Source organism: Dendropsophus ebraccatus, chromosome 14 (genome assembly GCF_027789765.1).
Source record: "Dendropsophus ebraccatus isolate aDenEbr1 chromosome 14, aDenEbr1.pat, whole genome shotgun sequence".
NCBI lineage: Eukaryota > Metazoa > Chordata > Amphibia > Anura > Hylidae > Dendropsophus > Dendropsophus ebraccatus.
In genome coordinates, this window is record NC_091467.1 from 17,290,207 (window position 1) to 17,312,976 (window position 22,770).

General features: G+C 43.7%; 1 protein-coding gene across 1 annotated transcript in view; it reads left to right on the top strand.

Annotated features, from left to right (window-relative positions):
• PLEKHH3 (pleckstrin homology, MyTH4 and FERM domain containing H3) overlaps positions 1–22,770 on the top strand; it is a 67,315-nt gene that overhangs the window by 13,079 nt on the left and 31,466 nt on the right. The window contains exon 2 of the mRNA XM_069953532.1: positions 15,340–15,395. Coding sequence (XP_069809633.1) covers positions 15,340–15,395 — 56 coding nt within the window. The remainder of the gene's footprint in view (positions 1–15,339; positions 15,396–22,770) is intronic.

Sequence of the window (22,770 nt, forward strand, 5' to 3'; positions counted from 1 at the left end):
GCTTGCTCACGTCCGATCATTCGGCAGCGGAAGAAGTTGGATGAAGCCCTAGGGAGTACTGGAAAATATGGAGACAGCCAGAGGGCAGACTCCTTAGGGCTGCATCCAACTACTACAGCCACCGGTAATCAAATGCTGAATGATTGGACTTGAGCGTGCTCCAGGTGCACTCATCTCTAATTCTTGGTTTACGTTGGTTCATGTGCTGCTAAAAAACAAAGGGGGAGATTTATCAAACATGGTGTAAAGTAGAATTGGCCCCTAGCAACCAATCAGATTCCACTTTCATTTTTCACAGAGTCTGAAAGGAATGAAAGGTGGAATCTGATTGGTTGCTAGGGGCAACTAAGACAATTCTACTTTACACCAGTTTGATAAATCTCCCCCAAAGAGTTTTCTATAGGCATAAAGGATGTGATCAGCTGATAGACAAGTGTTTGCTCATTTGTTGGCTGATCGTTGATGTTATTACACGGTCCAATGACCGAAAATAAACATTCCTTTACCCAGTTATCGGCCCCTGTAAAAAACACTATTATGCGCACTATCATGTTATGGCTTTAGAGGTTTTATAGGGCCTTTGTGTATGACTTTGTGTAAAGTTGAGTTATTCCTTAAAAAAAAAAATGCCAGCATGGAAATGTGAATGTTGGAGCCTACTATGAAAAGTGATGGCAATAAAATAGGAATATCCCTTTAATAGTATCACCAACTCATAAGATGAAGAAGTTGTATACTTTAAAGGGGAACTATCAACAGGTTAAACGAATCTAACCTGCTGATATCCCCGTATTGCACAGGAGACGCTGAGGATGAACGTATGTCTCTTACCTTCATCCTTGGCATCGTTTCGGTGCAGTTAATAGTTTGCTCCACGGTCCGGTAGGACCATTAGGAGCTCTGGGGCACTGTTAGGAGCACTGCCCCGCCCCCTATAGTGCTGGTCCGGCCCACTCCATTGATTATTATTACAAAGGGTTTGGCTGGCTGGGGGCGGATCAGTGCTATGGGGGCGGGCAGTGCTCCTAACAATGCCCCAGTTCCCCTAACAGTCTTACTAACTGCACAAGAATGGCACCGAGGAGGAAGGTAAGAGACATACCTTCATCCCTGGTGTCTCCTGCACAATAGGGACCTATCAGCAGGTTAGAATAGTCTAACCTGCTGATAGTTCCCCATTAATTTTAGTAGCCCTATACTTCAACAGAACGTCTCTGTGTATTTGGCTGAGGATGATTTAAGTTGTGATTCATCAATATCAGAGGACTTTAACCTGTTTTACCAGAGAAACCTCAGTGGCGCCAAAATTCTTTAGTCACAGCATAGCGTGTGCATGTCATCACTTGGAATACAGAATTTATGACAGTGCTGTCCAATTTTACATGTTGTAAAACAAGTTTGTGATGCTGGTATGCTCTTAGAGTAATCCGTATCCCCCTTACAGTATTTTGTTTTTGTTGCACACTTGCTTTTGCCCCTTTTATGTTGTTGAATATAGCAGTGCCGCCAATCTCTTCAAGCAGGAGCTATTACCAATTGACAAATGCAGGGCACAGGACCCGCGGTCACCTCTGGCCCATGCAGGAACATAGCATTTTAGCAGCAACTTAAATTTCTATTATGGGAACCATCCGTAATGCAAACAGTTCAAGAAGAATTGCTTGATGCCACTGCCGCTGATCGGTGACCCCAACAGCTATGTGCCAGATTCAGGCTAGGTATACATTAGATAAGTGCAGTCCGTCTTCGATATATGATGGCAAATCAGTAAAAAGATACATACAAAGAGACCATTGGACAGAACATAGGCTACTAGTGACTACATTTAGTTCACTACCCCAAAAGGTGCCTGCTAGAGATGAGCGAACCCCGAGCACAAGCGTCATAGGATTACCAGTGGCTGCAGAAGTTGGATGCAGCACTAAGGCCTTATTCACACTTCCTGTAAAGTTGTCCATGGTCGCAGATCCCACGGCCCATTAAATTCATACCATCCATGCCGTCATCTGTGTTGTGATCGTTGCTGCAAAAAAATAGGACAGATCAAACAGCGGATCGCGGCATGGATGCCTCCCTGCGCTCCTGTCTCTTCCCGCTCCTGTCACCCGCCCCCATCACCGCTCCTGTCTGTCCCCACTCCCATCACAGCTCCTGTCACCCGCCCCCATCACCGCTCCTGTCTGTCCCCACTCCCATCACCGCTCCTGTCTGTCCCCACTCCCATCACCGCTCCTGTCTGTCCCCACTCCCATCACCGCTCTCCCCGCTCCTGTCACCTGCTGGTGTCTCTCCCCGCTCCTGTCACCCGCTCCTGTCTCTCCCCACTCCTGGCACCAGCTCCCTTCTCTCCCCACTCCCACCTCTCAGTGCTCCTGTCTCTCCCCACTCCCACCTCTCAGTGCTCCTGTCTCTCCCCACTCCCACCTCTCAGTGCTCCTGTCTCTCCCCACTCCCACCTCTCAGTGCTCCTGTCTCTCCCCGCTCCCACCTCTCAGTGCTCCTGTCTCTCACTGCTCCCATCTCCCCCTCTCCCATCACCACTCTCGTCTCTCCCCGCTCCTTTCAGCTCCCTACTCCGCCCCCGGCAACACCAGCACCTTCCGTCCCCCCAACCCAGCCCATCCAAACGAATGCAATCAACAGACGCCCAGTATTCTTCACGAAGTGGACAAAATCATGCTCCTGTCGTCGGCTGATTCTTGATATAGGTTCTAACCTATAATGGTCGGGCACCGATCCCACACCGATACGTGTAATAGCGGTGCATGGCTGGCGACTGACGATATACATTACCTATCCAGGCTGCAGGGCTCCTCTTCCTCTGTCAGCTGAGACAGGCCGCTCTGAAGCTGGAGCGCGCGGACCCGGGGAGAAGTACAGAGGAAGAGGAGCCCTGCAGCCTGGACAGGTAATGTATAACGTTTAAACAAGGGCTGCAAGGACATCAGTAACGATGTCCCTGCAGCCCTTGTTAAACGATTATCGGGCTGTGTAATAGGCCCAGTAAACGAGCACCGATCTAGTAGATCGGCGCTCTTTTACATTTATTATCGGGCCCCCATCAACCCGTCTAATAGTACCCTAAGGCTGCCTGGAGGACTCCCTAAGGCTGCCACCCGTAATTAAGCGCCACACACTTGGTTCGCTCTTCTCTAGTGCCTGCCACTTTGTTTGTCAGCATACCCTTGAGACGTATACCACAGACACATCCCTAGCATAATGGCCATCATCGTCACCCATTGGGCATCGTAACTTAAACTACCCCCATGGTAAAATTGGTATCTTTCGTTTAGGAAAAAGTTTACATTAAATGCAAAACTGTTCAGTAGATGAAAATACAATTGGCTGACGGAAGCCTCCGTTTTTTTGGCACACTCCCCCATAGAGGGTGGAACAGCTGGCTATGCGCTATACAAATATTGGCGGTATTATTGGGCAATGATATTGCACCATTAATTCCAGCCTTCTGCAGTGATTGAAGCTAGGCATTTCCTGCAAGTCGCATATCAGTGGTGTGGAAACCACATTGTATACAGAGCAGCAAGGCTTCCCAGGTCACCACCATGAGAGGGAAGTGATTTCCTCTCTATGTACAAGTAAATAACTCGCAGCCATGTGTAAAACTGGATATCATTAGTTACCTCACTTTACCCTGGTCTAACCTTCTGGATCAGGAAATGGAACTCTTAAATATTCACAGTCCCATCACGTCTTGGCAAGCACATCAGTCAGTAGTTGATATGTTGGGAACTACCTATGGCACATATGGTCAGGGGGAGGGGGAACATTCTGAGAACTGGACCGCCATCTGATCTTCTTTTTTCCCCTTCTATATAGGCATATACTTTTTAGTATATTTGCTTGTGTATGGGATAGTCAAGCGGAAAAGCTGTTGGCCGAAGAAGCAGTCTGTCAATAGTTATCTTATATGAGAATTCCGATCATCGACCATTATAGCCTATCCACGGGATACGCTGTGCGGATTTCTATCATTTGAAAATGTTTTTGAAATGTCAAAACTTTTGAATGGTCAGGCTCATGGTGTTCAGATCCCTATCAAATAATAGAATGAGTGGGGATTATCAGAGGTTTGAACAACAAGACTTGACTGATCACTAGACAGTAGACATGAGTGCAGCTGGCGTATGATCAAGGCCGATCATTTGGCATTTGAACACCAATGGCTGAAGAAGTTGGATGCAGCCCTAGGGAGTCCTATCTAATATCCCATGGGGCAAAGAGTTAGTTGTGGAAATGATCTCTCTGCTACGTTTTCATTCCGCCCCTGCACATTGGATGGTAGCTTTGCTGGAGGAATGAGAATCCTAACAGCCTATGGCTGTATCCATGCTTTCCAGGGCTTCCTTGGGTGGCATCCAACTTCTCCAGGAATCAAAGCCAGAGCGTTCAGGTTAGATGAATGTTGCCAAACCCAAACAATTTGACCGGTTCACTCAACACTAATCATAACCCATATCGGTACATTCATTATGAATGGTGGTGTTCTTTCGAGGGTGCTTTGGTTGCAGCTGCACGTTGATGAGCCCAAATATTCAATACATATTGACAGATGTGAATTTTTCCCTTGGGGAAACCCGTGAGCTGAATTAGTGGATTGTGAATGTTAGTGATGGAGCTGAGCTTTGTTAAAGGGGTTGTTCACCAAATTTTAGTTTTTCTTTCAAATCAACTGGGGCCAGAAAGAGCCAAGATTTACAATTTACTTCTGCTAAAAAATATCAAGTACTTCCAGTACTCATCAGCTGCTGTATGTCCTGTAGGAAGTAGTGTATTCTTTCCAGTCTGAGACAGTGCTCTCTGCTGCCACCTCTGTCCATGTCAGGAACTGCCCAGAGCAGGAGAGGTTTTCTATAGGGTTCTGCTACTGCTCTGGACAGAGGTGGCAGAAATCCCGATAGAAAACCTCTCCTGCTGAGACTGAAAATAATACAACTTCCCGCAGCTAAGTACTGGAAAACAGGAGATTTTATAATAGAAGTAAATTACAAATGTATATTACTTTCTGGCACCAGCTGATTAAAAAAAAAATAAAATATATATATATATATATATATATATATTTTTTTTGTGAACCACCCCTTTAATACCTTCTGTGTTAAGATAGAGACGCCATACTGAGTTATACTATATAAGACCCAGCTGTAAACCTCAGAAGCTACTGTAATCCAGGGCTGTCACAATGAGCCACAGGGTTAGCATTAGGGACCTAATTACGTGACACTTCTGGGCAGTGGAACAGGTTATGGATTAGATTAGGCGCATGCAGAAATCGTGAATCAATATTTACAGTGTAAATGTTCAGCGTTGTCCGCATTGTTATAGATCCTAAGGAAGTCGGCTAGTTCACTTGGTTATAGCCATTTGTTATGTTTGTATGTTAATGGGGTTGGCCACTTTATAGTAAAATAGGTCAGTGTACAGTATTAGTAAGTGTACTCACTGTGTATACTGACAGCAGCTCCCTGTGTACCTCATAGATCAGATTCCCTTCCTCCACGCTGTGCTGTCCTGCTCTGCGGTGATTCTGTCCATAAGATGGCCGACATGGAAGAGCATGTAACCATGCCCCTCCCCCTTGGTCCTTCATAGGCATGTACAGGCTCAGTGGTGGACAACATGGACAACTTGCTCCTCCATGTTGGCCATCTTATGGACAGAATCGCCACAGAGCAGCACAGCACAGCCTGGAGGAGGGGAGTCTGATTTTAGCTCTGTGAGGAACACAGGGAGCTGCTTTCAGTATATACAGTGAGTACAGTTACTAATACTGTACAATGAACAATTTTACTATAAAGTGGCCAACCCCTTTTAAAGGGAACCTGTCATACTAAAAATGCAGGAGTAGGAGATGAGCAGATAAATAGCTAAGACTTTTTCATCAGATTTCCTGCTCCTTTGAGGCTAAGGAGTCCAGTGGGCGGTCCTCAGCTTATTCTCTTCTATGATATGCCGCCTACGGATCGGACTGCACTTTCACAGGGACAGGTTCCCTTTAAAAGTACAATTGGATATTACGGCGTTAAAAGTATTTTGTGCTCCTCTTTTGAAGACCCGCTGCCAGGTCCCTATTAAATTTAGAATCCGGTCCTCCATTTGGCCACCTGCCGGAGCGTTGGGTTGAGGTGACAACACCTGGTGTGGGACAGATGGGACGCGGAGTTAAATATAGACAGTGTCACCTTCATTTCTCCTGGACAGACACGGGCAAGATAGAAACTCGATCTTTTTCATTCAGTGAAGAACTAACCGTTAAGTGCTGATCAGTGTGCATAGAATACACAGCGGACTCTCTCTATTTTCCCTATAAAACAGACTACGTGTACGGATCCACTTGCAGATTTTTTTTTTAATACATTATTATGTTTGCCAATGTTTTTGTGGATTTTACTATGATGAGAACAATTGCCATGAATGGTCCTAATGATCTGATATACAAATGTGCAAATGGACTCACAAAGACCAAGTTGTTGTTTTTTTGTTTGTTTTTTAATATCAGCATGTATAGCAAGGTCTGGCCTCCCTTATCCTGGGTTATTAGCTGCTGTTGGTGAAGTCAGCCACATCTATATATTAGTAGTGAGCACACCTCGAGCATGCTCAGGTCCGTCTGAACCCGAGCGTGCGGCATTTGATTAGGTGTGGCTGCAGAAGTAAAAAAAAAAAAACATATGGACAGTGGATGAGACTGAGCAATAAATGCCTATCCACTTATCTATAGATCACATGGTGTTCATATGCACACAATGCCTTAAAGGGAACCTGTCTCTAAGACATTGCTATCTAATCTATCACCATCATGTTATAGAGCAGGAGAAGCTGAGAAGATTGATATATATCATTGAGGGAAAAGATTCAGTCTAACTTGTAATATGTTAACTGAAATCCTTGCTCATCTGTGGTAAGGAGTCCAGTGAGCGGTGTCACTCAAGGGACTGGACTCTTTAGTATGGAATCATCAGATATTTCTATCCATAAATTACAAGTTATGCTGAATCTTTTCCCATAAAGATATATATCAATCTGCTCAGCTCCTTTTGCTCTATAACATGATGCCGATAGCTAAGGTAGCATTTTCATGGTGACAGGTTCCCTTTAAACGTGCTTAGGAGTCATTGGATCATGCTGCACTCCCTCTCTGATATACACTGAGTCACACTTACTCATCAGTGGTTTGGCTTCAGCTCACTACCCTCCCATACATGTGCATGCGCTGCTTGGTTAAGCATGAATGTCTTCAGAATAGTGAGAGGGCAAAAATCTGCTGCCAGACTCCCCTGGAGGCAACTTATCTTCTCTGAGAACAAAGGGATCAGGCATGTTAACACCCAGTTGAATGATTCTTCCCTCCCTGACATCTACTGTCACTAGACACATTAGATGATGAATGGGTTTAACCACAATTCATTTGTATGGGCAGCTAAACTTTTATTCAACATGTTTTATGGACTAATTTGACCTGTATTGGTTTATCTCCAGCAGAGACAAGGGGGGTGAGGTGTAGGGGGCAAAACCATTAAGAACCTCAGTCCTCAGGTATATCATTTTTCCACCCTAGCATTTTTTTGTTCCAGGTGTGTTAGGTTTTGTATTTGTTAGCTATGGAAACTAGAGAGTGGTTTCACAAGATCGGTGGGCTATGCCCGGCCCTTCAAAATGTAGGTCGAGAGAGTCATCCAAGCCCCCAATCTGGGCCCTGAAGGCGTGCTACAGTTGGTGGTATCTTTGCAGGGAGCGGTCGCAAGGTTAAAAGCTAATTGCAATCGTTGAAAGGAACAAAAAGAGCCCCTGAGAGTTCTATCTATAAGGGTAGTGATCCCATGTAGCCTCCAGAAACGGGAGCATGGATGATGCTTTAAGTGGAAAAGCATTGATTGAGCCATAAAGGGATTTGTGTTGACTACTTGACCTATTCTTCAGGTGTTAAATGGAGAGGGCTAGACTAGACTTTTACTAGACAGGCAAATAAACTTAAAATGAGGTGAGACCCCCTCGACGACAATCTGGTTAGTGCTGACTATTCTCCATAAGGGCCCTATTACACCAAAGCCAAAGCCAGTCTTTCCTTTATTACCTGTTCTTTTTATAGTCCATTGCTGGCTTTGGCTCAACAAAATCTGTCATCTGTTGGTGTATTGGGCCCTATTACACCTTTTACATCTGCCATGGGGAGCCCCCCCATAATAATTAGATGGCTGGCCAACCACACCGAAATCCTTGGGTTTGGCCAACTTTAATGTGCATGTCTAAAGGCCCTATTCCACGGAACGATAATCGATTCGGCCGATTATCGCTCCGTGGAATAGAGACAATGATCACCTGATGATCGTTGTCATCGACTGATCGTTGATATAGGTTAGGACCTATATTTGTCGGGCGCCGACCGTGCACCGCTACGCGGAATAGCGGTGCGCAGCCAGGGACTGACGATATACATTACCTATGCAGGGTGCAGGGCTCCTCTTCTGCTTCTCCCCGGGTCCCGCATGCTCCAGCGTCAGGACGGCCTGTCTCAGCTGACATGCCGCTCAGCCAATCACTGGTCCCGGCCATTGATTGGCTGAGTGGCCTGTCAGCTGAGACAGGCCACCCTGACGCTGGAGGAGCGCACGGGGAGAAGCAGGAGAAGAGGAGCCCTGCACCATGAATAGGTAATGTATACTACTTAAGCTAGGGCTGCAAGGACATCGGTAACGATGTCCCTGCAGCCCTTGTTTAACGATAATCTGGCTGTGGAATAGGCCCAGTAAACGAGCGCAGATCTAGCAGATCGGCACTCGTTTATCGGGCCCCATCGGCCCGTGGAATACCACCCTAAGTAAACACATCTTGAGAGTGCTAGGAAGATGGCCATGGCCACAGATGGCCATGCACAGTGGGTAACAGCTCCTTGGATCAACAGTGCCCCTTGATCCCGCCATAAACATGCATGCCGTCCAAGCTTACGTTTTTGCTGAGGGAAAGTAATAAAGTAGTGCGAGTGCGGAGTGAATATGCATGGACATGGCAGCTCCAGATAAGTGCAGCTGAAGGACAATGCATTTTGCAGACCTCCCCTCCCCCGTCTTCTTTCCGAGTTCTGCATGTCTGTGTTTACTTATGTCTCAGACTGTGATAAGCCACCTGGCTTGGAAGAAGTTACATGGCTGAGCGCTCTCTCTCTGTGACAGTTCTCTGCTCCTTTAATACACTGTTAACTAAAGGCCCTATTACAATTTACACGGAACGATTATCGTCTGTATTCGATAATCGTTCCATGTACTAGAAGGCAAGAACGATGTCGGCTGATTGTTGCAGTCGTTTGTCTTTCAACACTTATATAGCAGCGATCTGCTGCCGTCGCTCCGTGTAATAGAAGTGGCAGCAGCAGACCACCGCTATTTTCTATGGGCTGCCCGGACGATCTAGTGATCTTTTTCTTTCAAATCAACTGGTTTCAGAAAGTTATATAGATTTGTAATTTACTTCTATTTAAAAATCTCAAGTCTCTCAGTACTTATCAGCTGCCGTGTGTCCTGCAGGAAGTGGTGTGTTCTTTCCAGTCTGAGACTCCAGTCTGACTGTCCAGAGCAGTAGAGGTTTTCTAGGGGGATATGCTCCTGCTCTGGACAGTTCCTGACATGGACAGAGGTGGCAGCAGAGAGCATTGTGTCAGACTGGAAAAAATACACCTCTTCCTGCAGGGCATACAGCATCTGATAAGTACTGGAAGACTGGAGAATTTTTAAATAGAAGTAAATTGCAAATATATAACCAGTTGATTTGAAAGAAAATAATATTTTCCTATTACACGGGACGATTATTGTTCGAAAAACCGTTAGATTGTTCGGATTTAAGCGATAATCATTTTGTGTAATAGCAGAAAACGATTGAACGACCAACGAGAAATCGTTGGTCGTTTGATAGAATTCTGACCTATTTTTATCATTTGATCGTTCGCAAATCGTTTCGCACATCATTCGGTGTAATAAGAAGTCATAGCTGAAACGTACACAAAATGACCGCAAAAACGGTTCTAAGTAACGATCATCGTTCCGTGTATTTGGACGAACGGTTTCAGGTCCTTTTCCATAGCAGTCGTTTGGGATCGTTTATCGTTAATCGGTAGTTGTCAAAAAATCGCTTGGTGTAATAGTACCCTTAGAGCCTGACCGATCAAAAAATTTTCCACATCTCTACAAGTGAGAGGTACACTTTAAGTATTTTATAATGTGTGCTCCGTTAATTACAATATGACTATTATTATAGCAATAAGATTATATTAAAATAATATTATAATATTCCTTCAATGACAGTCCTGTGGTTTGTGTAGGAGTAGCGTGTGCTCTTTTATAAGGAGAAGAGACTGGTGGAGGCGGCCAAGAATCTCGCAGTCAGACCTTGCACAATCTTTACTGTAAACCATTAAAGGCTCCTCGGTGAAATACAATTCTGTATAGAACAGCAGCGTTGAAAAGTGAGGACTGATTGTTTACATAATGCTGCAAAGAGTTTTTTCCCCCCTCTTCCTTTGTATCCCCCCCCCCCCCCCCCCCCCCACTATATAAAAAATGATCCTTCACCAGTCTGGTGTTTTGTATAACCGGCACCTTGGAAACTAGACAGCCACACGCTCCTCATATTACATGCATAGGAGTTACTAGGCCGGGCCATACATGCCACATCTGGTCCTCTGTGTGACCTCCATGTATTACACAGAGGGTGGGGGAGGGGTATAATTATGTCAACGATAGGCTGTGGTAGAGGTTTCCTGCAGTTTACTCTTGTCACTCTGCAGTCAAGTTTTATAGAAAAGTTTAATAAAACGTTAAGGCCCTATTACACGGAATGAGTATTGGCCGTTACGGACGATAATCGTCCCGTGTAGTAGAAGGCAACGATTAGCCGACATGAACGATGTCGCCTGATCGATGCTGTCATTTGTCTTTCAACATGTTGAAAGACAAACGACCGTGATAGCAGTCGATCTGCTGCAGTCGCTCCATGGAATAGGAGCCAGACCATTCATATGAAGTTCCACAAGCACCATTCAGGTGAAGTTCTGCAAGCACCATTCATGAGAAGTTCTGCAAGCACCATTCAGGTGAAGTTCTGCAAGCACCATTCGGGTGAAGTTCTGCATACACCATTCAGGTGAAGTTCTGCATACACCATTCAGGTGAAGTTCTGCAAGCACCATTCAGGTGAAGTTCTGCAAGCACAATTCAGGTAAAGTTCTGCAAGCACCATTCATGAGAAGTTCTGCAAGCACCATTCGGGTGAAGTTTTGCATACACCATTCAGATGAGGTTCTGCAAGCACCATTCATGAGAAGTTCTGCAAGCACCATTGCGGTGAAGTTCTGCAAGCACCATTCGGGTGAAGTTCTGCATACACCATTCAGGTGAAGTTCTGCATACACCATTCAGGTGAAGTTCTGCAAGCACCATTCAGGTGAAGTTCTGCAAGCACAATTCAGGTAAAGTTCTGCAAGCACCATTCATGAGAAGTTCTGCATACACCATTCAGGTGAAGTTCTGCAAGCACCATTCGGGTGAAGTTTTGCATACACCATTCAGGTGAGGTTCTGCAAGCACCATTCAGGTGAAGTTCTGCAAGCACCATTCAGGTGAAGTTCTGCATACACCATTCAGGTGAAGTTCTGCAAGCACCATTCAGGTGAAGTTCTGCAAGCACCATTCATGAGAAGTTCTGCAAGCACCATTCAGGTGAAGTTCTGCAAGCACCATTCAGGTGAAGTTCTGCAAGCACCATTCGGGTGAAGTTCTGCAAGCACCATTCAGGTGAAGTTCTGCAAGCACCATTCATGAGAAGTTCTGCAAGCACCATTCGGGTGAAGTTCTGCAAGCACCATTCAGGTGAAGTTCTGCAAGCACCACTTATATGAAGGGGACTGTTGCAACCAGTGAATTCCCCTGTCCTGTCAGTGTCTAAATTATATTTTAGATACTCTATGGAAGTTTTTGTCTGTACAGAGACATATTATATTACTGTAGGTAATGTAGTAACCGTTAAGTATCTTATTACGCATCTTATTAGGTGTAATGTTAATTGCTAGAGTCACTCAGTATATTGCCTTTTAATTATAGAGTGCTGGCAAATTGCGTAGATTACACCTCTGGTATAAAAGCGATTAGTCAGCAGTCTTAAGAGTGTGAATGTATGTGTGTGTACAATAGCAGGAAAACATACATTGTATACTGGATGCACACATATCAGCGGTAGAGAGATCAGTGTATAGCTATTGCCTTATCCAGCTGAATTCATTGGACTGATCCAATAATCTGGTCTAGCACCCGGCCTCCCAATAAGAACCGCCAGTATTCTCTCCACTGCTCTCCTTGCTGGTTCCAGGTTCATGGGCGTCCTCCTCACTTCTCCTCACCTCACAAATGTGTACAATCCTGGCATTGCTCTTGGCAGCTAGTCACAGAAAGTGAACTACAGCCCAATGAAGTACCTGGAAGTCTCTGCATTTGACTACTGGTGGCTGAAGAAGTTGGATGCAGCCCCTAGGGAGTCCTGGAAAACATAAAGCCTATGGCTGTATGTGTAGTTGTCAAAATATAGATGTCAGTTGTGTACAAACATTACCACAAAGCATTAGCATCAGCATTATGACATTGTTATAGGGGCAGTCCCAGACATATGTAGGACAGAAGACTAGACTGGCCTTGCTTTAGTTTCAGTGTCCAAGTGTCCTTTTACACAGCCCGACATTGGGCCGTGTAAGGACGCAAATATCGCTGATCAGTGCTGTACCTTTACATAGCACAATTAACTGAGAGCTCGGGCTGCACAAACAATCCCTGTATCGTTCATGCAGCCATGGATACTGACAGTGCAGATATACATATATCCATGCTGTCAATTTCCAGATCACTGTGGCATCCGACATCCCATTCTCCAACTCTCCTGTCCTGCCTTCTGATCTAAAGATAGAGCGGAGAGTCGGAGAGCTGGATCATATTATCTGCTGCAAAACTCCTATTTACACTCTAAGATGTGGGGCTGATAACGATAAATTTTAAAGCATCAGAAAAGATCAGGTGTTTTTCCACTCCTTGGCTGATCGCTGTCACTTTTACATGGTCCGATTATCAAGCAAAGGAGCAATTGTAGGCTGTATCCATATTTTCCAGGACTCCATAGGGCTGCATCCAACTTCTTCAGCCACCGGTAATCAAATCTTGCAGAAGTTTCTCTCATCTCTACCCATAATCTTAAAGGGGTTATCCAGTGCTACAAAAACATGGCCACTTTCTTGCAGAGACAACACGACTCTTGTCTCCAGTTCAGGTGCGGTTTGCAATTAAGCTCCATTCACTTCAATGGAACTGAGCAGAAAAACCCCGCCCAAGCTGGAGACAAGGGAGGGGCTGTCTCTGGAAGAAAGTGGCCATGTTTTTGTAGCGCTGGATAACCCCTTTAATTCTAGCCAGTGCCCAAACAGTGTCCCTCCACATCCTACTGTACACAGTAGATTACAGTATATGGTCTGTTTACTATACTTGTAATAGTATATGTATTTTTTTATTTTTTTTATAATTTAGCACGTTGATGATTCCTTTAAATTGCTCTCAAAAAGAACCAATTCTAGGCGGGATGCCAGTGTGTGTTTTGGTTTTTTTTGTGTGGTGTTTTTTTTGTGTGTGTGTTATATTGTGACTTACAACAAACTGGGACAAAGATCTGCTCGTGTTTATAGAAAAAGGGCTCTGGAGACATATAAAAAAGCCTTTGAACACCCTCAGGCGATTTCACCAGGCATTCTTTATTTGGTCTGTATGTCCATAGACATTTGTTAACACAAATCAAATGGAGGTTCAAACAAAGTAAGCTGGATGTTAAAAAGTTAACTGCACTTCTAGACTAAACAAACTGTTTAAAAAAAAAACAAAAAAACATCCCCCACCCCCCCAAAATAATCCATGTGGGTTTTTTTTCTTCTTCTTTGGGAAGTAGTTGCAGGGATGGCCTGGTTTAGACAACTTTTTTTCTTCACATTGCACATATAGCAGTGACATAGTCCACGGTGCTGATCGTGAGTAAGTGATGGCTGACCAGGTATATCCTGGGTGTTGAGTAGTGTGGATTGTCAGCACCAGGGGAACAGGTAGATATGAGTATACATTATTTTTTAGAAAAAAAAAAGGGTTCCGGCACTCACCAACACTTTGCAAATGTAGAAAATGTATTGCATGGTACAGTAGGACGTGTTTAGGCATCAACCTTTCTCAACTACAGGTAAGTCTTACTGTACCATGTCCGTGACTTGTGAACACATTTTTTTTACGCTTGCACTCAGCACTCGTTTGCAGCCACAGATGGCTGAAGATTGCTAGGTCTAAAGGGCCTTAAAGGTGAAGTTGTCCAGCCATTTAAAAAATCGTGCAGCCAGTAGGGGCAGGGGGGGGGGAATTGATTACAAGTGCGAACTTACGACACTGGCCACTCAGCCACTCAGCCAGTCAGTGACCGAAGGGGGTGGGTGTTGCTCCAGTCACTGATTGGCTGAGTGGCCTGACCATGACCATGACCCTTCCAGCGGGGGTCCCGAGGCCCATCCCGACGTTCACTGTAGACACAAGGAGAGGTAAGTTCGTGCTTGTAATCAATTTCTTCCCTACCCTTGCCGGCTGCTGGATTTTATAATCCGCTGGACTTCTCCTTTAAGCTACTGTCTGACAGCTCTGGTGGCAGTTTATCTCTTTGAGAATAAAGGGTTGGGCAGCTGAAAACCAATATCTTACATCAAGGGAGAGCCGGAAGCCCCCCTATACATTTTGGTTAAAAGTCATCCAAAGTCTAAAGTCTATGGGGACCTTTAAAGTGGTTGTTAAGAAGGCAACTGAGAATTTTCTCAACAGGTCCATTCAAGTTTGTTAACATTTTTAAAGAGTTGTTCAGGATTAGTGATTTTTTCCCTAAAAATTGTGTATTGTATTCCATATGGTATCACTACTCACCCTGAATACACAGAAGTTGGGCCATTCGTATCCAGAAACTATTGTCCAAATGTTGACAGCTGACAAATACTCCTCACCCTGCAGATTTCGGTTTTTGTATCTGACTTGTCATCGGAGGAGACAAACCATGAAGCATGCACACAGCATGAATACAGGTCAAGCAGAACCGGTTCTTCATTTGTTCTCTATGACTAGATGACATCAGAAGGTTTATTTGAGGAATCTGACTATGTCTTTGTTACTTGATCATTGCAAATTGAGAAAAATCACGAAATTTGTAACCATTTCCATCCTAATGTATTATGTTCTGCCACCAATTGACTCCTATTAACTGTACATTCTCTTTCATTAGGGGTCCACAGATGTTGGCGTCACCCAGCCCGTCCGTACATCCAATGGCTTGGAAAGGTAGGATCACGGAATGACTAATGAATGTAATGTTGGGTCATATGGATTAGAATCCCCAATGTGACTGTAAATAACGTTGCGTGCCTCGCATAATATAAAACACAAGACCGGAATTATGTAATGGGAAGCTGTTGGCGTGGGATAAATGTGTGCGGTTGCATTATTGAAATATACAGTCACGTTGATTTATGCAGAAAGAATTATTCCGGAAAGTATTAAATGTAATGTCTTATGCTCGGTCATACAGCGTCTGCACCTGCTTGCTGTTTGTCAAAAGTTACTGATATTATATAGGTATAGTATATTTACTGGTAAAAGGCTTCTGGTAATCTGCTTCTGTTCTGTTTTTAGTACATTAATATGGGGGCAGCCATCTTGCCTGAGCTTTTTGTAACAGCATATTGAGATACGCTACACAGAAAGCCCCATGGTTGAATATAGGTACATTAGACTGGAGCAGACCCTATCCACATGAATGGGAACATTTTCTAGGCATATTTTGTGACTTGTGTAGCGGTCATTATACAGGGGAAGGGGAGGCTGAGCTCTGAGCTTTAGCTGTTGTGAATGGCATTACTATAATCCTTACTGTGAGTATGAGGAGGACACTGCTGAAAAGTGTCAGAACATCTCAGAACTTATTTTTTCCTCCTTTATTTGAAGCGTATCTGCAGGCACCCCCCCCCCCCCCCCCCCCCAAGACCACTGGTACCATTGTGTTGCTATGGTCAATCCATGTCTGGTCGTGGGGTCAAACTATCACCTGGTGCCATCCTTTTTATAAAAACCCTCTTTAATCTGACGGCACAGTGTCAATGAGGCGGGGCCTAGAGCACCCATGCCCTAGGCCTCCAGTGCCTTTCTCTTCTTGCTGCCCTCCCTTCTTATTACTAGCTGCACCCCCGGGGGGTAGAGAGAGGCACTGCAGGCCTAGGGCAAGGTCTCTAGTTCTGGTTCATTGACTGGATTAAAAGTAAAAAAAAGTATGGCACCAGGAGATATTTTAACTTCGGGACGGATATGGATTGACTGCATTGACTGCGACAACCCAACTGTACCAGCAGTTTGGAGCCAAAGAGGCTCGGGGGTGCCTATAGTTTCACTTTAAAGGGGTTGTCCTATCTGTCAAGGATTCATCTCGGCACCGTTGTTTTCTAGGTTCAGCGGGGGGGGGAGCAAGGATGGGAGGCAGCAGTGCTGCGCTGAATCAGCTCGGCATCGCTGTGTCTCCCACCGAGCTTACACATCAAATCAAAGCCCTGGACATGTGTGTAAGCTCAGTGGGAGAGAGGGAATAAATTATACTTACCTGAGGAGCTTAGAGATGAGAACAGTGGTTGGGAACCTAGACCACGAGCTGACAACTATACAGGGAGATGAAGAGGCCAAACTTCAAAAGAAAGCAACTTTGCAATTGCAAAATTGCTTTCTTTTGCATTCCCGATCACCTAACAAAAGTTTAGGTGCTGGGCATACCCCTTTAAAGGGGTTATCCAGCACTACAAAAACATGGCTCCTTTTCCCCCCTCTCTTGTCTTCAGGTCAGGTATGGTTTGCAATTAAGCTCCATTTACTTCAATGGAACTGAGTTTCAAACCCCTCCCAATCAGGAGACAAGATTGGGGGAAAAGGGGCTGTGTTTTTTTAGCGCTGGATAACCCCTTTAAGTGCATTGATTATTTATGTGCCTCGTTTTCTGCAGAACTTATATTAGTTATATTATTCCATATTAAATTTAGTTTCGTTTCATACTTAAAAAAATAATAAGACTTCCAATGAAATTGCCCCAAGTGCAGACTATTACCCCGACAGGGACCGATGTATGTACGTATGTACAATCCAGTGCTATAAATAGGTCGTATAACATGGTCAGGACACAGACTCATTTCCTGGTGAAAACATGGCTCCGACATGAGGCAATAGCCGTGGGAGGAATTTTCACTGTTTGTCTTAAGGCTGCACCTCTGGATTTAGTGTTCTTACATCCTCGATAAATAGAGTCCCCTGATACTCTGCAGATCCAGCCCAGCTGGGCTCAGCGCTGTCCCAGTATGCAAGAAACACATCCATCTGGCAAGAATGACAGCAAGTTTAATACAGAACGCAGGCCCTGCCAAGATCCCTTCCCCCACACGCCTCTTCCTTCTTTCTTCCTCTTTTAATTTCCCGTAAGCGATAGCTCTCTATTTCTTCTCTCGTTATTACTAACAAGTAAACTCGGTGAATCACCCGACATCGCTAACATCTCGGTATTTCGCCGCTCCTTGGAGTTAACTCCATGCTCATCCATTGTCAGTTTTTTTTCTTTTCCTGACTTTTTGGCGTATGCCCGCCCGCCCGCCCGCCCTCCCTCCTTATACTTTTTCGGACCATTTTCCAAATTCCTTGGCGGCAGGATTTACGTAAACAAGTTTATTTTTAGGCCCGAGGTCTCGCTTTGATTAGACTGGCTCCCTACTTTCCCACCAGCTCAGCAGCAAAGGAGTCTGTGAATCTGGAAGGATTATATACGGCTACATTTCTTATTAAAAGTTTGTTCTCTTGGCATGCAGCAGGAAATGGCCATATTGTTTAGAGGCCGGCGTGTCTCCCCCGCCTGACGGCACGATTACCTGCTATAAGCTTCACTTTAATTTATTCCACCAGCTTACGTTTGCAGAATGCTTTTGCAGAATTGTTGACGTTAATGCTTTATGTCTGACATACATATACATACATATATATATATATATATATATATATATATATATATATATATATAGACTAATTAAGGAAAACAGCTAAATTGACCATACACCTAAAATGATCAATTAAACCAATAGCTATTTATTACATCCTCCCCATGAACATGCACGCTTGGTCCAGGGGAGTGTGCATGTCTGGTCTTTAGAGCATGCTCAGGTCCGTCTTGGGTCCCAGAAAATTATATAAATCTGTGAATTACATCTATTTAAAAATCTCAAGTCTTCCGGTACTTATCAGCTGCTGTATGTCCTGCAGGAAGTGGTGTATTATTTCCAGTCGGACACAATGCTCTCTGCTGCCTCCTCTGTCCATTTCAGGAACTGTCCAGAGCAGTAGAAAATCCCTATAGAAAACCTCTCCTACTCCGGACAGTTCCTGACATGAACAGAAGTGGCAGCAGAGAGCACTTCTTGCAGGACATACAGTAGCTTAAGTACTGGAAGACTTGAAATTTTTAAATAGATGTAAATTACAAATCTATATAACTTTCTGACACCAGTTGATTTGAAAGGGAAAACAAATTTGCTGGAGTACCCCTTTAATCACCATACATCTTGTCATTAACGGTGAGATTTACAAGTAGGATATAGATACATTAGTTGAAGAAGAAGACATGTCTAGATTCTATGCTTAAAGGGGTTTTACAGGAATTATACTATAGTGAATGGGAGCTGTGCTGCAGTAGTCCAGTCAGGCCACAAATATTGTGTATGTGCCAAAGGAGTCCATAAACTGACCCTTGATCATCCATTGTGTGTGACAGTATCCTTTTTCAGAACAGAGAAGGATTGGGCAGCTAGATGTTCTGATATCCTGATCTATTAATATGAAGGGAGATAAGCCTCCATTGCAGGAGTCTGACAATGGGCTATTCTTCCCTCCCCATGGAGAACAGATGCATCCTCCCCCCGATCTGTCCGTGCATTTGTAATGGGGGATCAGAAGTCACGAGGGAACATCCCGATGTTCGGTTCGGATCTCGAACATGGACATAAAAGAAAAAGATCGCGATCGGTTCGTGCCCGCCAAACATTGCGCAAATGCGCACAGATTATCAGGTGCAAAGCGTAAAATATGTAATAGTGAAGCAATTACATAGCATTGGTGAATCTTTTATTCATAAATATATATATAATAAAATATATATATAGCCCTACTCGGTCAGCTCTCCCTTCCTACTGTTAAGGTTAAATTTATATGTTGACCTCTCTCTATGGAGAGAAGCCAAAAACCCAGGTAAAGGATGGTTTTTTAATTATATCTAGAGTTGGAATCCTGCAGTATTACCAGCTCGTTACTTATACGTCACTGACACAGATAAGACAATGTATCATGATTATAAGCCTGGAGAAAATGGCCCAAGTTTTATTATGGTCATCACATTTTATAGACAGATAAAATATAGGGTGGTAACAAATGCTAATAAGACATAGATGAGGCGGTGCTAGTGATTTAGATATTCAGTCATGCGCAATGGCATCTATATTAGTATTCATTATTATTATTCAAAAAGGTTAGAACAATACATTCTGTGCAATGATACTTTCACATTATTCCCACTGTAACAGACAGGCAGCTTTCCTCTGAGAATGGCCTTGAACGCTGATAAACATGTCTCTGAGGGAAATAGTTCTTGAGACAAAACATTCTTTCTAGTGTCCATATCAGAAGTTTTCCAAGGTAAGAAATGGTCCAACTATAAGTTAACCCTATCAGGGACTCTCTAATATGCTGGAGCTTCTGAGCAAGAGGCCTATATATATATGTAGTAATACAGGTACGGTGCAGGTAGGTAAAATCGCATCGCTGGCCTTATCATTCCCCCATTTGACATCCGTGGAGCATGGATATGGTTCATCACTGGTGGTTGGGTCGTAGCCGGAGGTTTTAAGGACTCTACCCTCAGCCGCAGGTTGATCAAGGGACCACAGGTGAAAACATCCTCCAAGTACTAGTACAGCATCCAACCTCCAGAAATGTCCAGGCGGCACAGATTCAAGAGAACCGATAAGAGAAAGAAAGCATAGTAACGTTAGTCTCTTATATGAGGGTGAAGCTTCTTCCTGTTTGTCGAGGTTTTATACGAGAGAAAATACACATGAACACTTTTACTGAAAAACAGATCAGTATTGTGCATAAGACCACTTGGAAGAGACCCTGGAGGACTCCCATTAGTTTAGGGGCATCACCATAGGATAGACAAAAATAGTACCATACGTTTTATTGAAAGTTATAGATGGCGGAACAAACTTACAGCAGATGTGGTAGTAAGATCTGCAATAACCGAAAGAAAATACTAAACAATGGGTGAGTCTGTATAGTATACATCAATATACAGCTTAGTTACAACAAGACAAATAAAAGCTTATTATCAATACTCAAACAATCATATATATATGACAAATACCTCTCCGGATTTTATCAAAATAACCAAACCTTATTGTCTCATCACTCCTGTCCCTAAGATTTATCCCTAATCTTGACTACAGATGTAGCCCCCTTCTCTAGGTCCCTTTACCGTAGGACTGCTTTAAAGGTAAGACAATCCTCCGTCCCGAACCTAACCTAGTCTCCTGTCACTCCTACATCTCCCTGTGACACTGAGTGATCAGACAATAAGTTCTTCACTGTATATAATAGACGTGACTCTATCACAAGGACTCTACCACTTTGGTATCATGTGGGTATTGGAAAGTCACAACAACTAACTTTAAAAAGTTTCTGAAAAAGAAAAGTTTAGATGTGAACAAGTCTTATCTCATGGCAAAAGCAAAAAATAAAAGTTCATTGATACATAAACCAAAAACAGCATAACAGGTAAATGCAATAAAATCTCCACAATGTGACCTACTATGTAACCACTAGATTCACTTATAATAACCAATTAGTGAATTCACAATCTTTAGTACCGGATTCTCAAAATTCCCACTTCTTTTTAGTCTTTTTACTTCATTTTGTACCTAGAAAACGTCTTTATGATTAGATCACACAGGACTAATGACTGGTCGCATGGTCACATCTCTTCCTGTACATAATCATATAGTATAATACATACACCAATAATATGAAGTAACTTAGCGCTTATTACCGATATAATATTTGGATCCTACTGAATTGTCTCTTGTTTCACTGAGATCATCACATATTACACATAAGATAACCACCATAGAAATAAAAGCAAAGTGTAAACGTGTATACATCACCTAAGGTTTCAAAGCCTTTTTATGAGAATAATATATATCATATGATCCTTTTTGTAATAGTAGCATTGGTATGGATCCTTTATCCTTAAACCCATCTTTTGACTGACAGGCCTCTTTACAGACACTTGGACTCTTGGCCTCAGTTATATCGCTTCTTTTAAGGCCACTAGTATCACCTCAGACATTGGCTTTGTCGTCTCCCATAGTTTTGGCTTGACCTGTAAAGAAGACATCAGTACAGACAAGGACATACCTATATAGGCCACCTGTGGCAGCTGGATGACGTCCACTTACATTCCCTGAAACAGGCAGGAAGATGACAGACTATGCAGACAGGCACTTTATGGTGTTACTTACAGTAGGTTATGGCAGGTGTAGATAATACAGCTGTACACAACCCTCTCTGCTATATTTGTTGTCCCCTGGGCCGCCCAATGTGAGGATACTACACCACATTACACATGGCTTCCTTCTGCTGGTTTTGTCAGATAACTTACAGTGGGATACAAGGCAGGCGGCAAACACAGTTACTTACTGTCTGACTGCCATCTTTACCCAGTACCTCTTCTCCATCCGCTGGTCTCACAGCTTGTTGCTGATTGTCTCTGGAAAAGACTTAAAAACAAACAGATCCACATCTCCTCCTCCACCTGTACACTATGTACGGTTACCTCAGGAAGAGACTGGAAACATCTCCCCATTCCCTTGTACGCTTTGTACGCTGTTACCTTGGGAAGAGCACAGAAACCACCGCATCACCAGCTTTATCCATCATCCATCACCCTTTTTGGCATCAGGGTTTGTCTGCGTGAACGTTGCGTCAGCCGCTCTATGGCAGCTTTTTGGTAAGCCCAGGGACCAAACAAATCTCTAATTTGCCAATTAACCCATAATGGTGGGCTTCATATAGACATCTGCACAGTTACCCTCAACCATCTTACATGTCTCAGTGATTGTCCTCACCTCCAGCTTATGGCAGGAGCGGTTTCTGCAGTGGAACGTCACACTGCATGGCGGTCACCATATATCCTTGCGTCTTGTGTCATCCATCTTTGAAAAGTCTGGGATAATCTACAATGAAAACTTTTAAACTTTCATTAATATTTGGGCTTTCAATTACATTTTCATCTTTCACAATTTAAAATATCAAACACAATAAGTAATAAAAACATCCTTATTCAAAAATAAAAAATTTGTACGGTGTTTAAAAAAAAATTTAAAACATCAAAATTGGCTACTCCATCAAAATGGGCTGCTCCCATTTCCATTCACCTCTATCCCCTCCCCCATTTGAATCTACATCAAGAGGCAACCGAGATGCTGGATTCAATGCACTTAACACAAAATATATATATATTGGGGGGGCATAAGGCGTGCAGACTGGAGCCATGGACATGGGTTTGGTTTTTACTAGGGATAAAAGTACA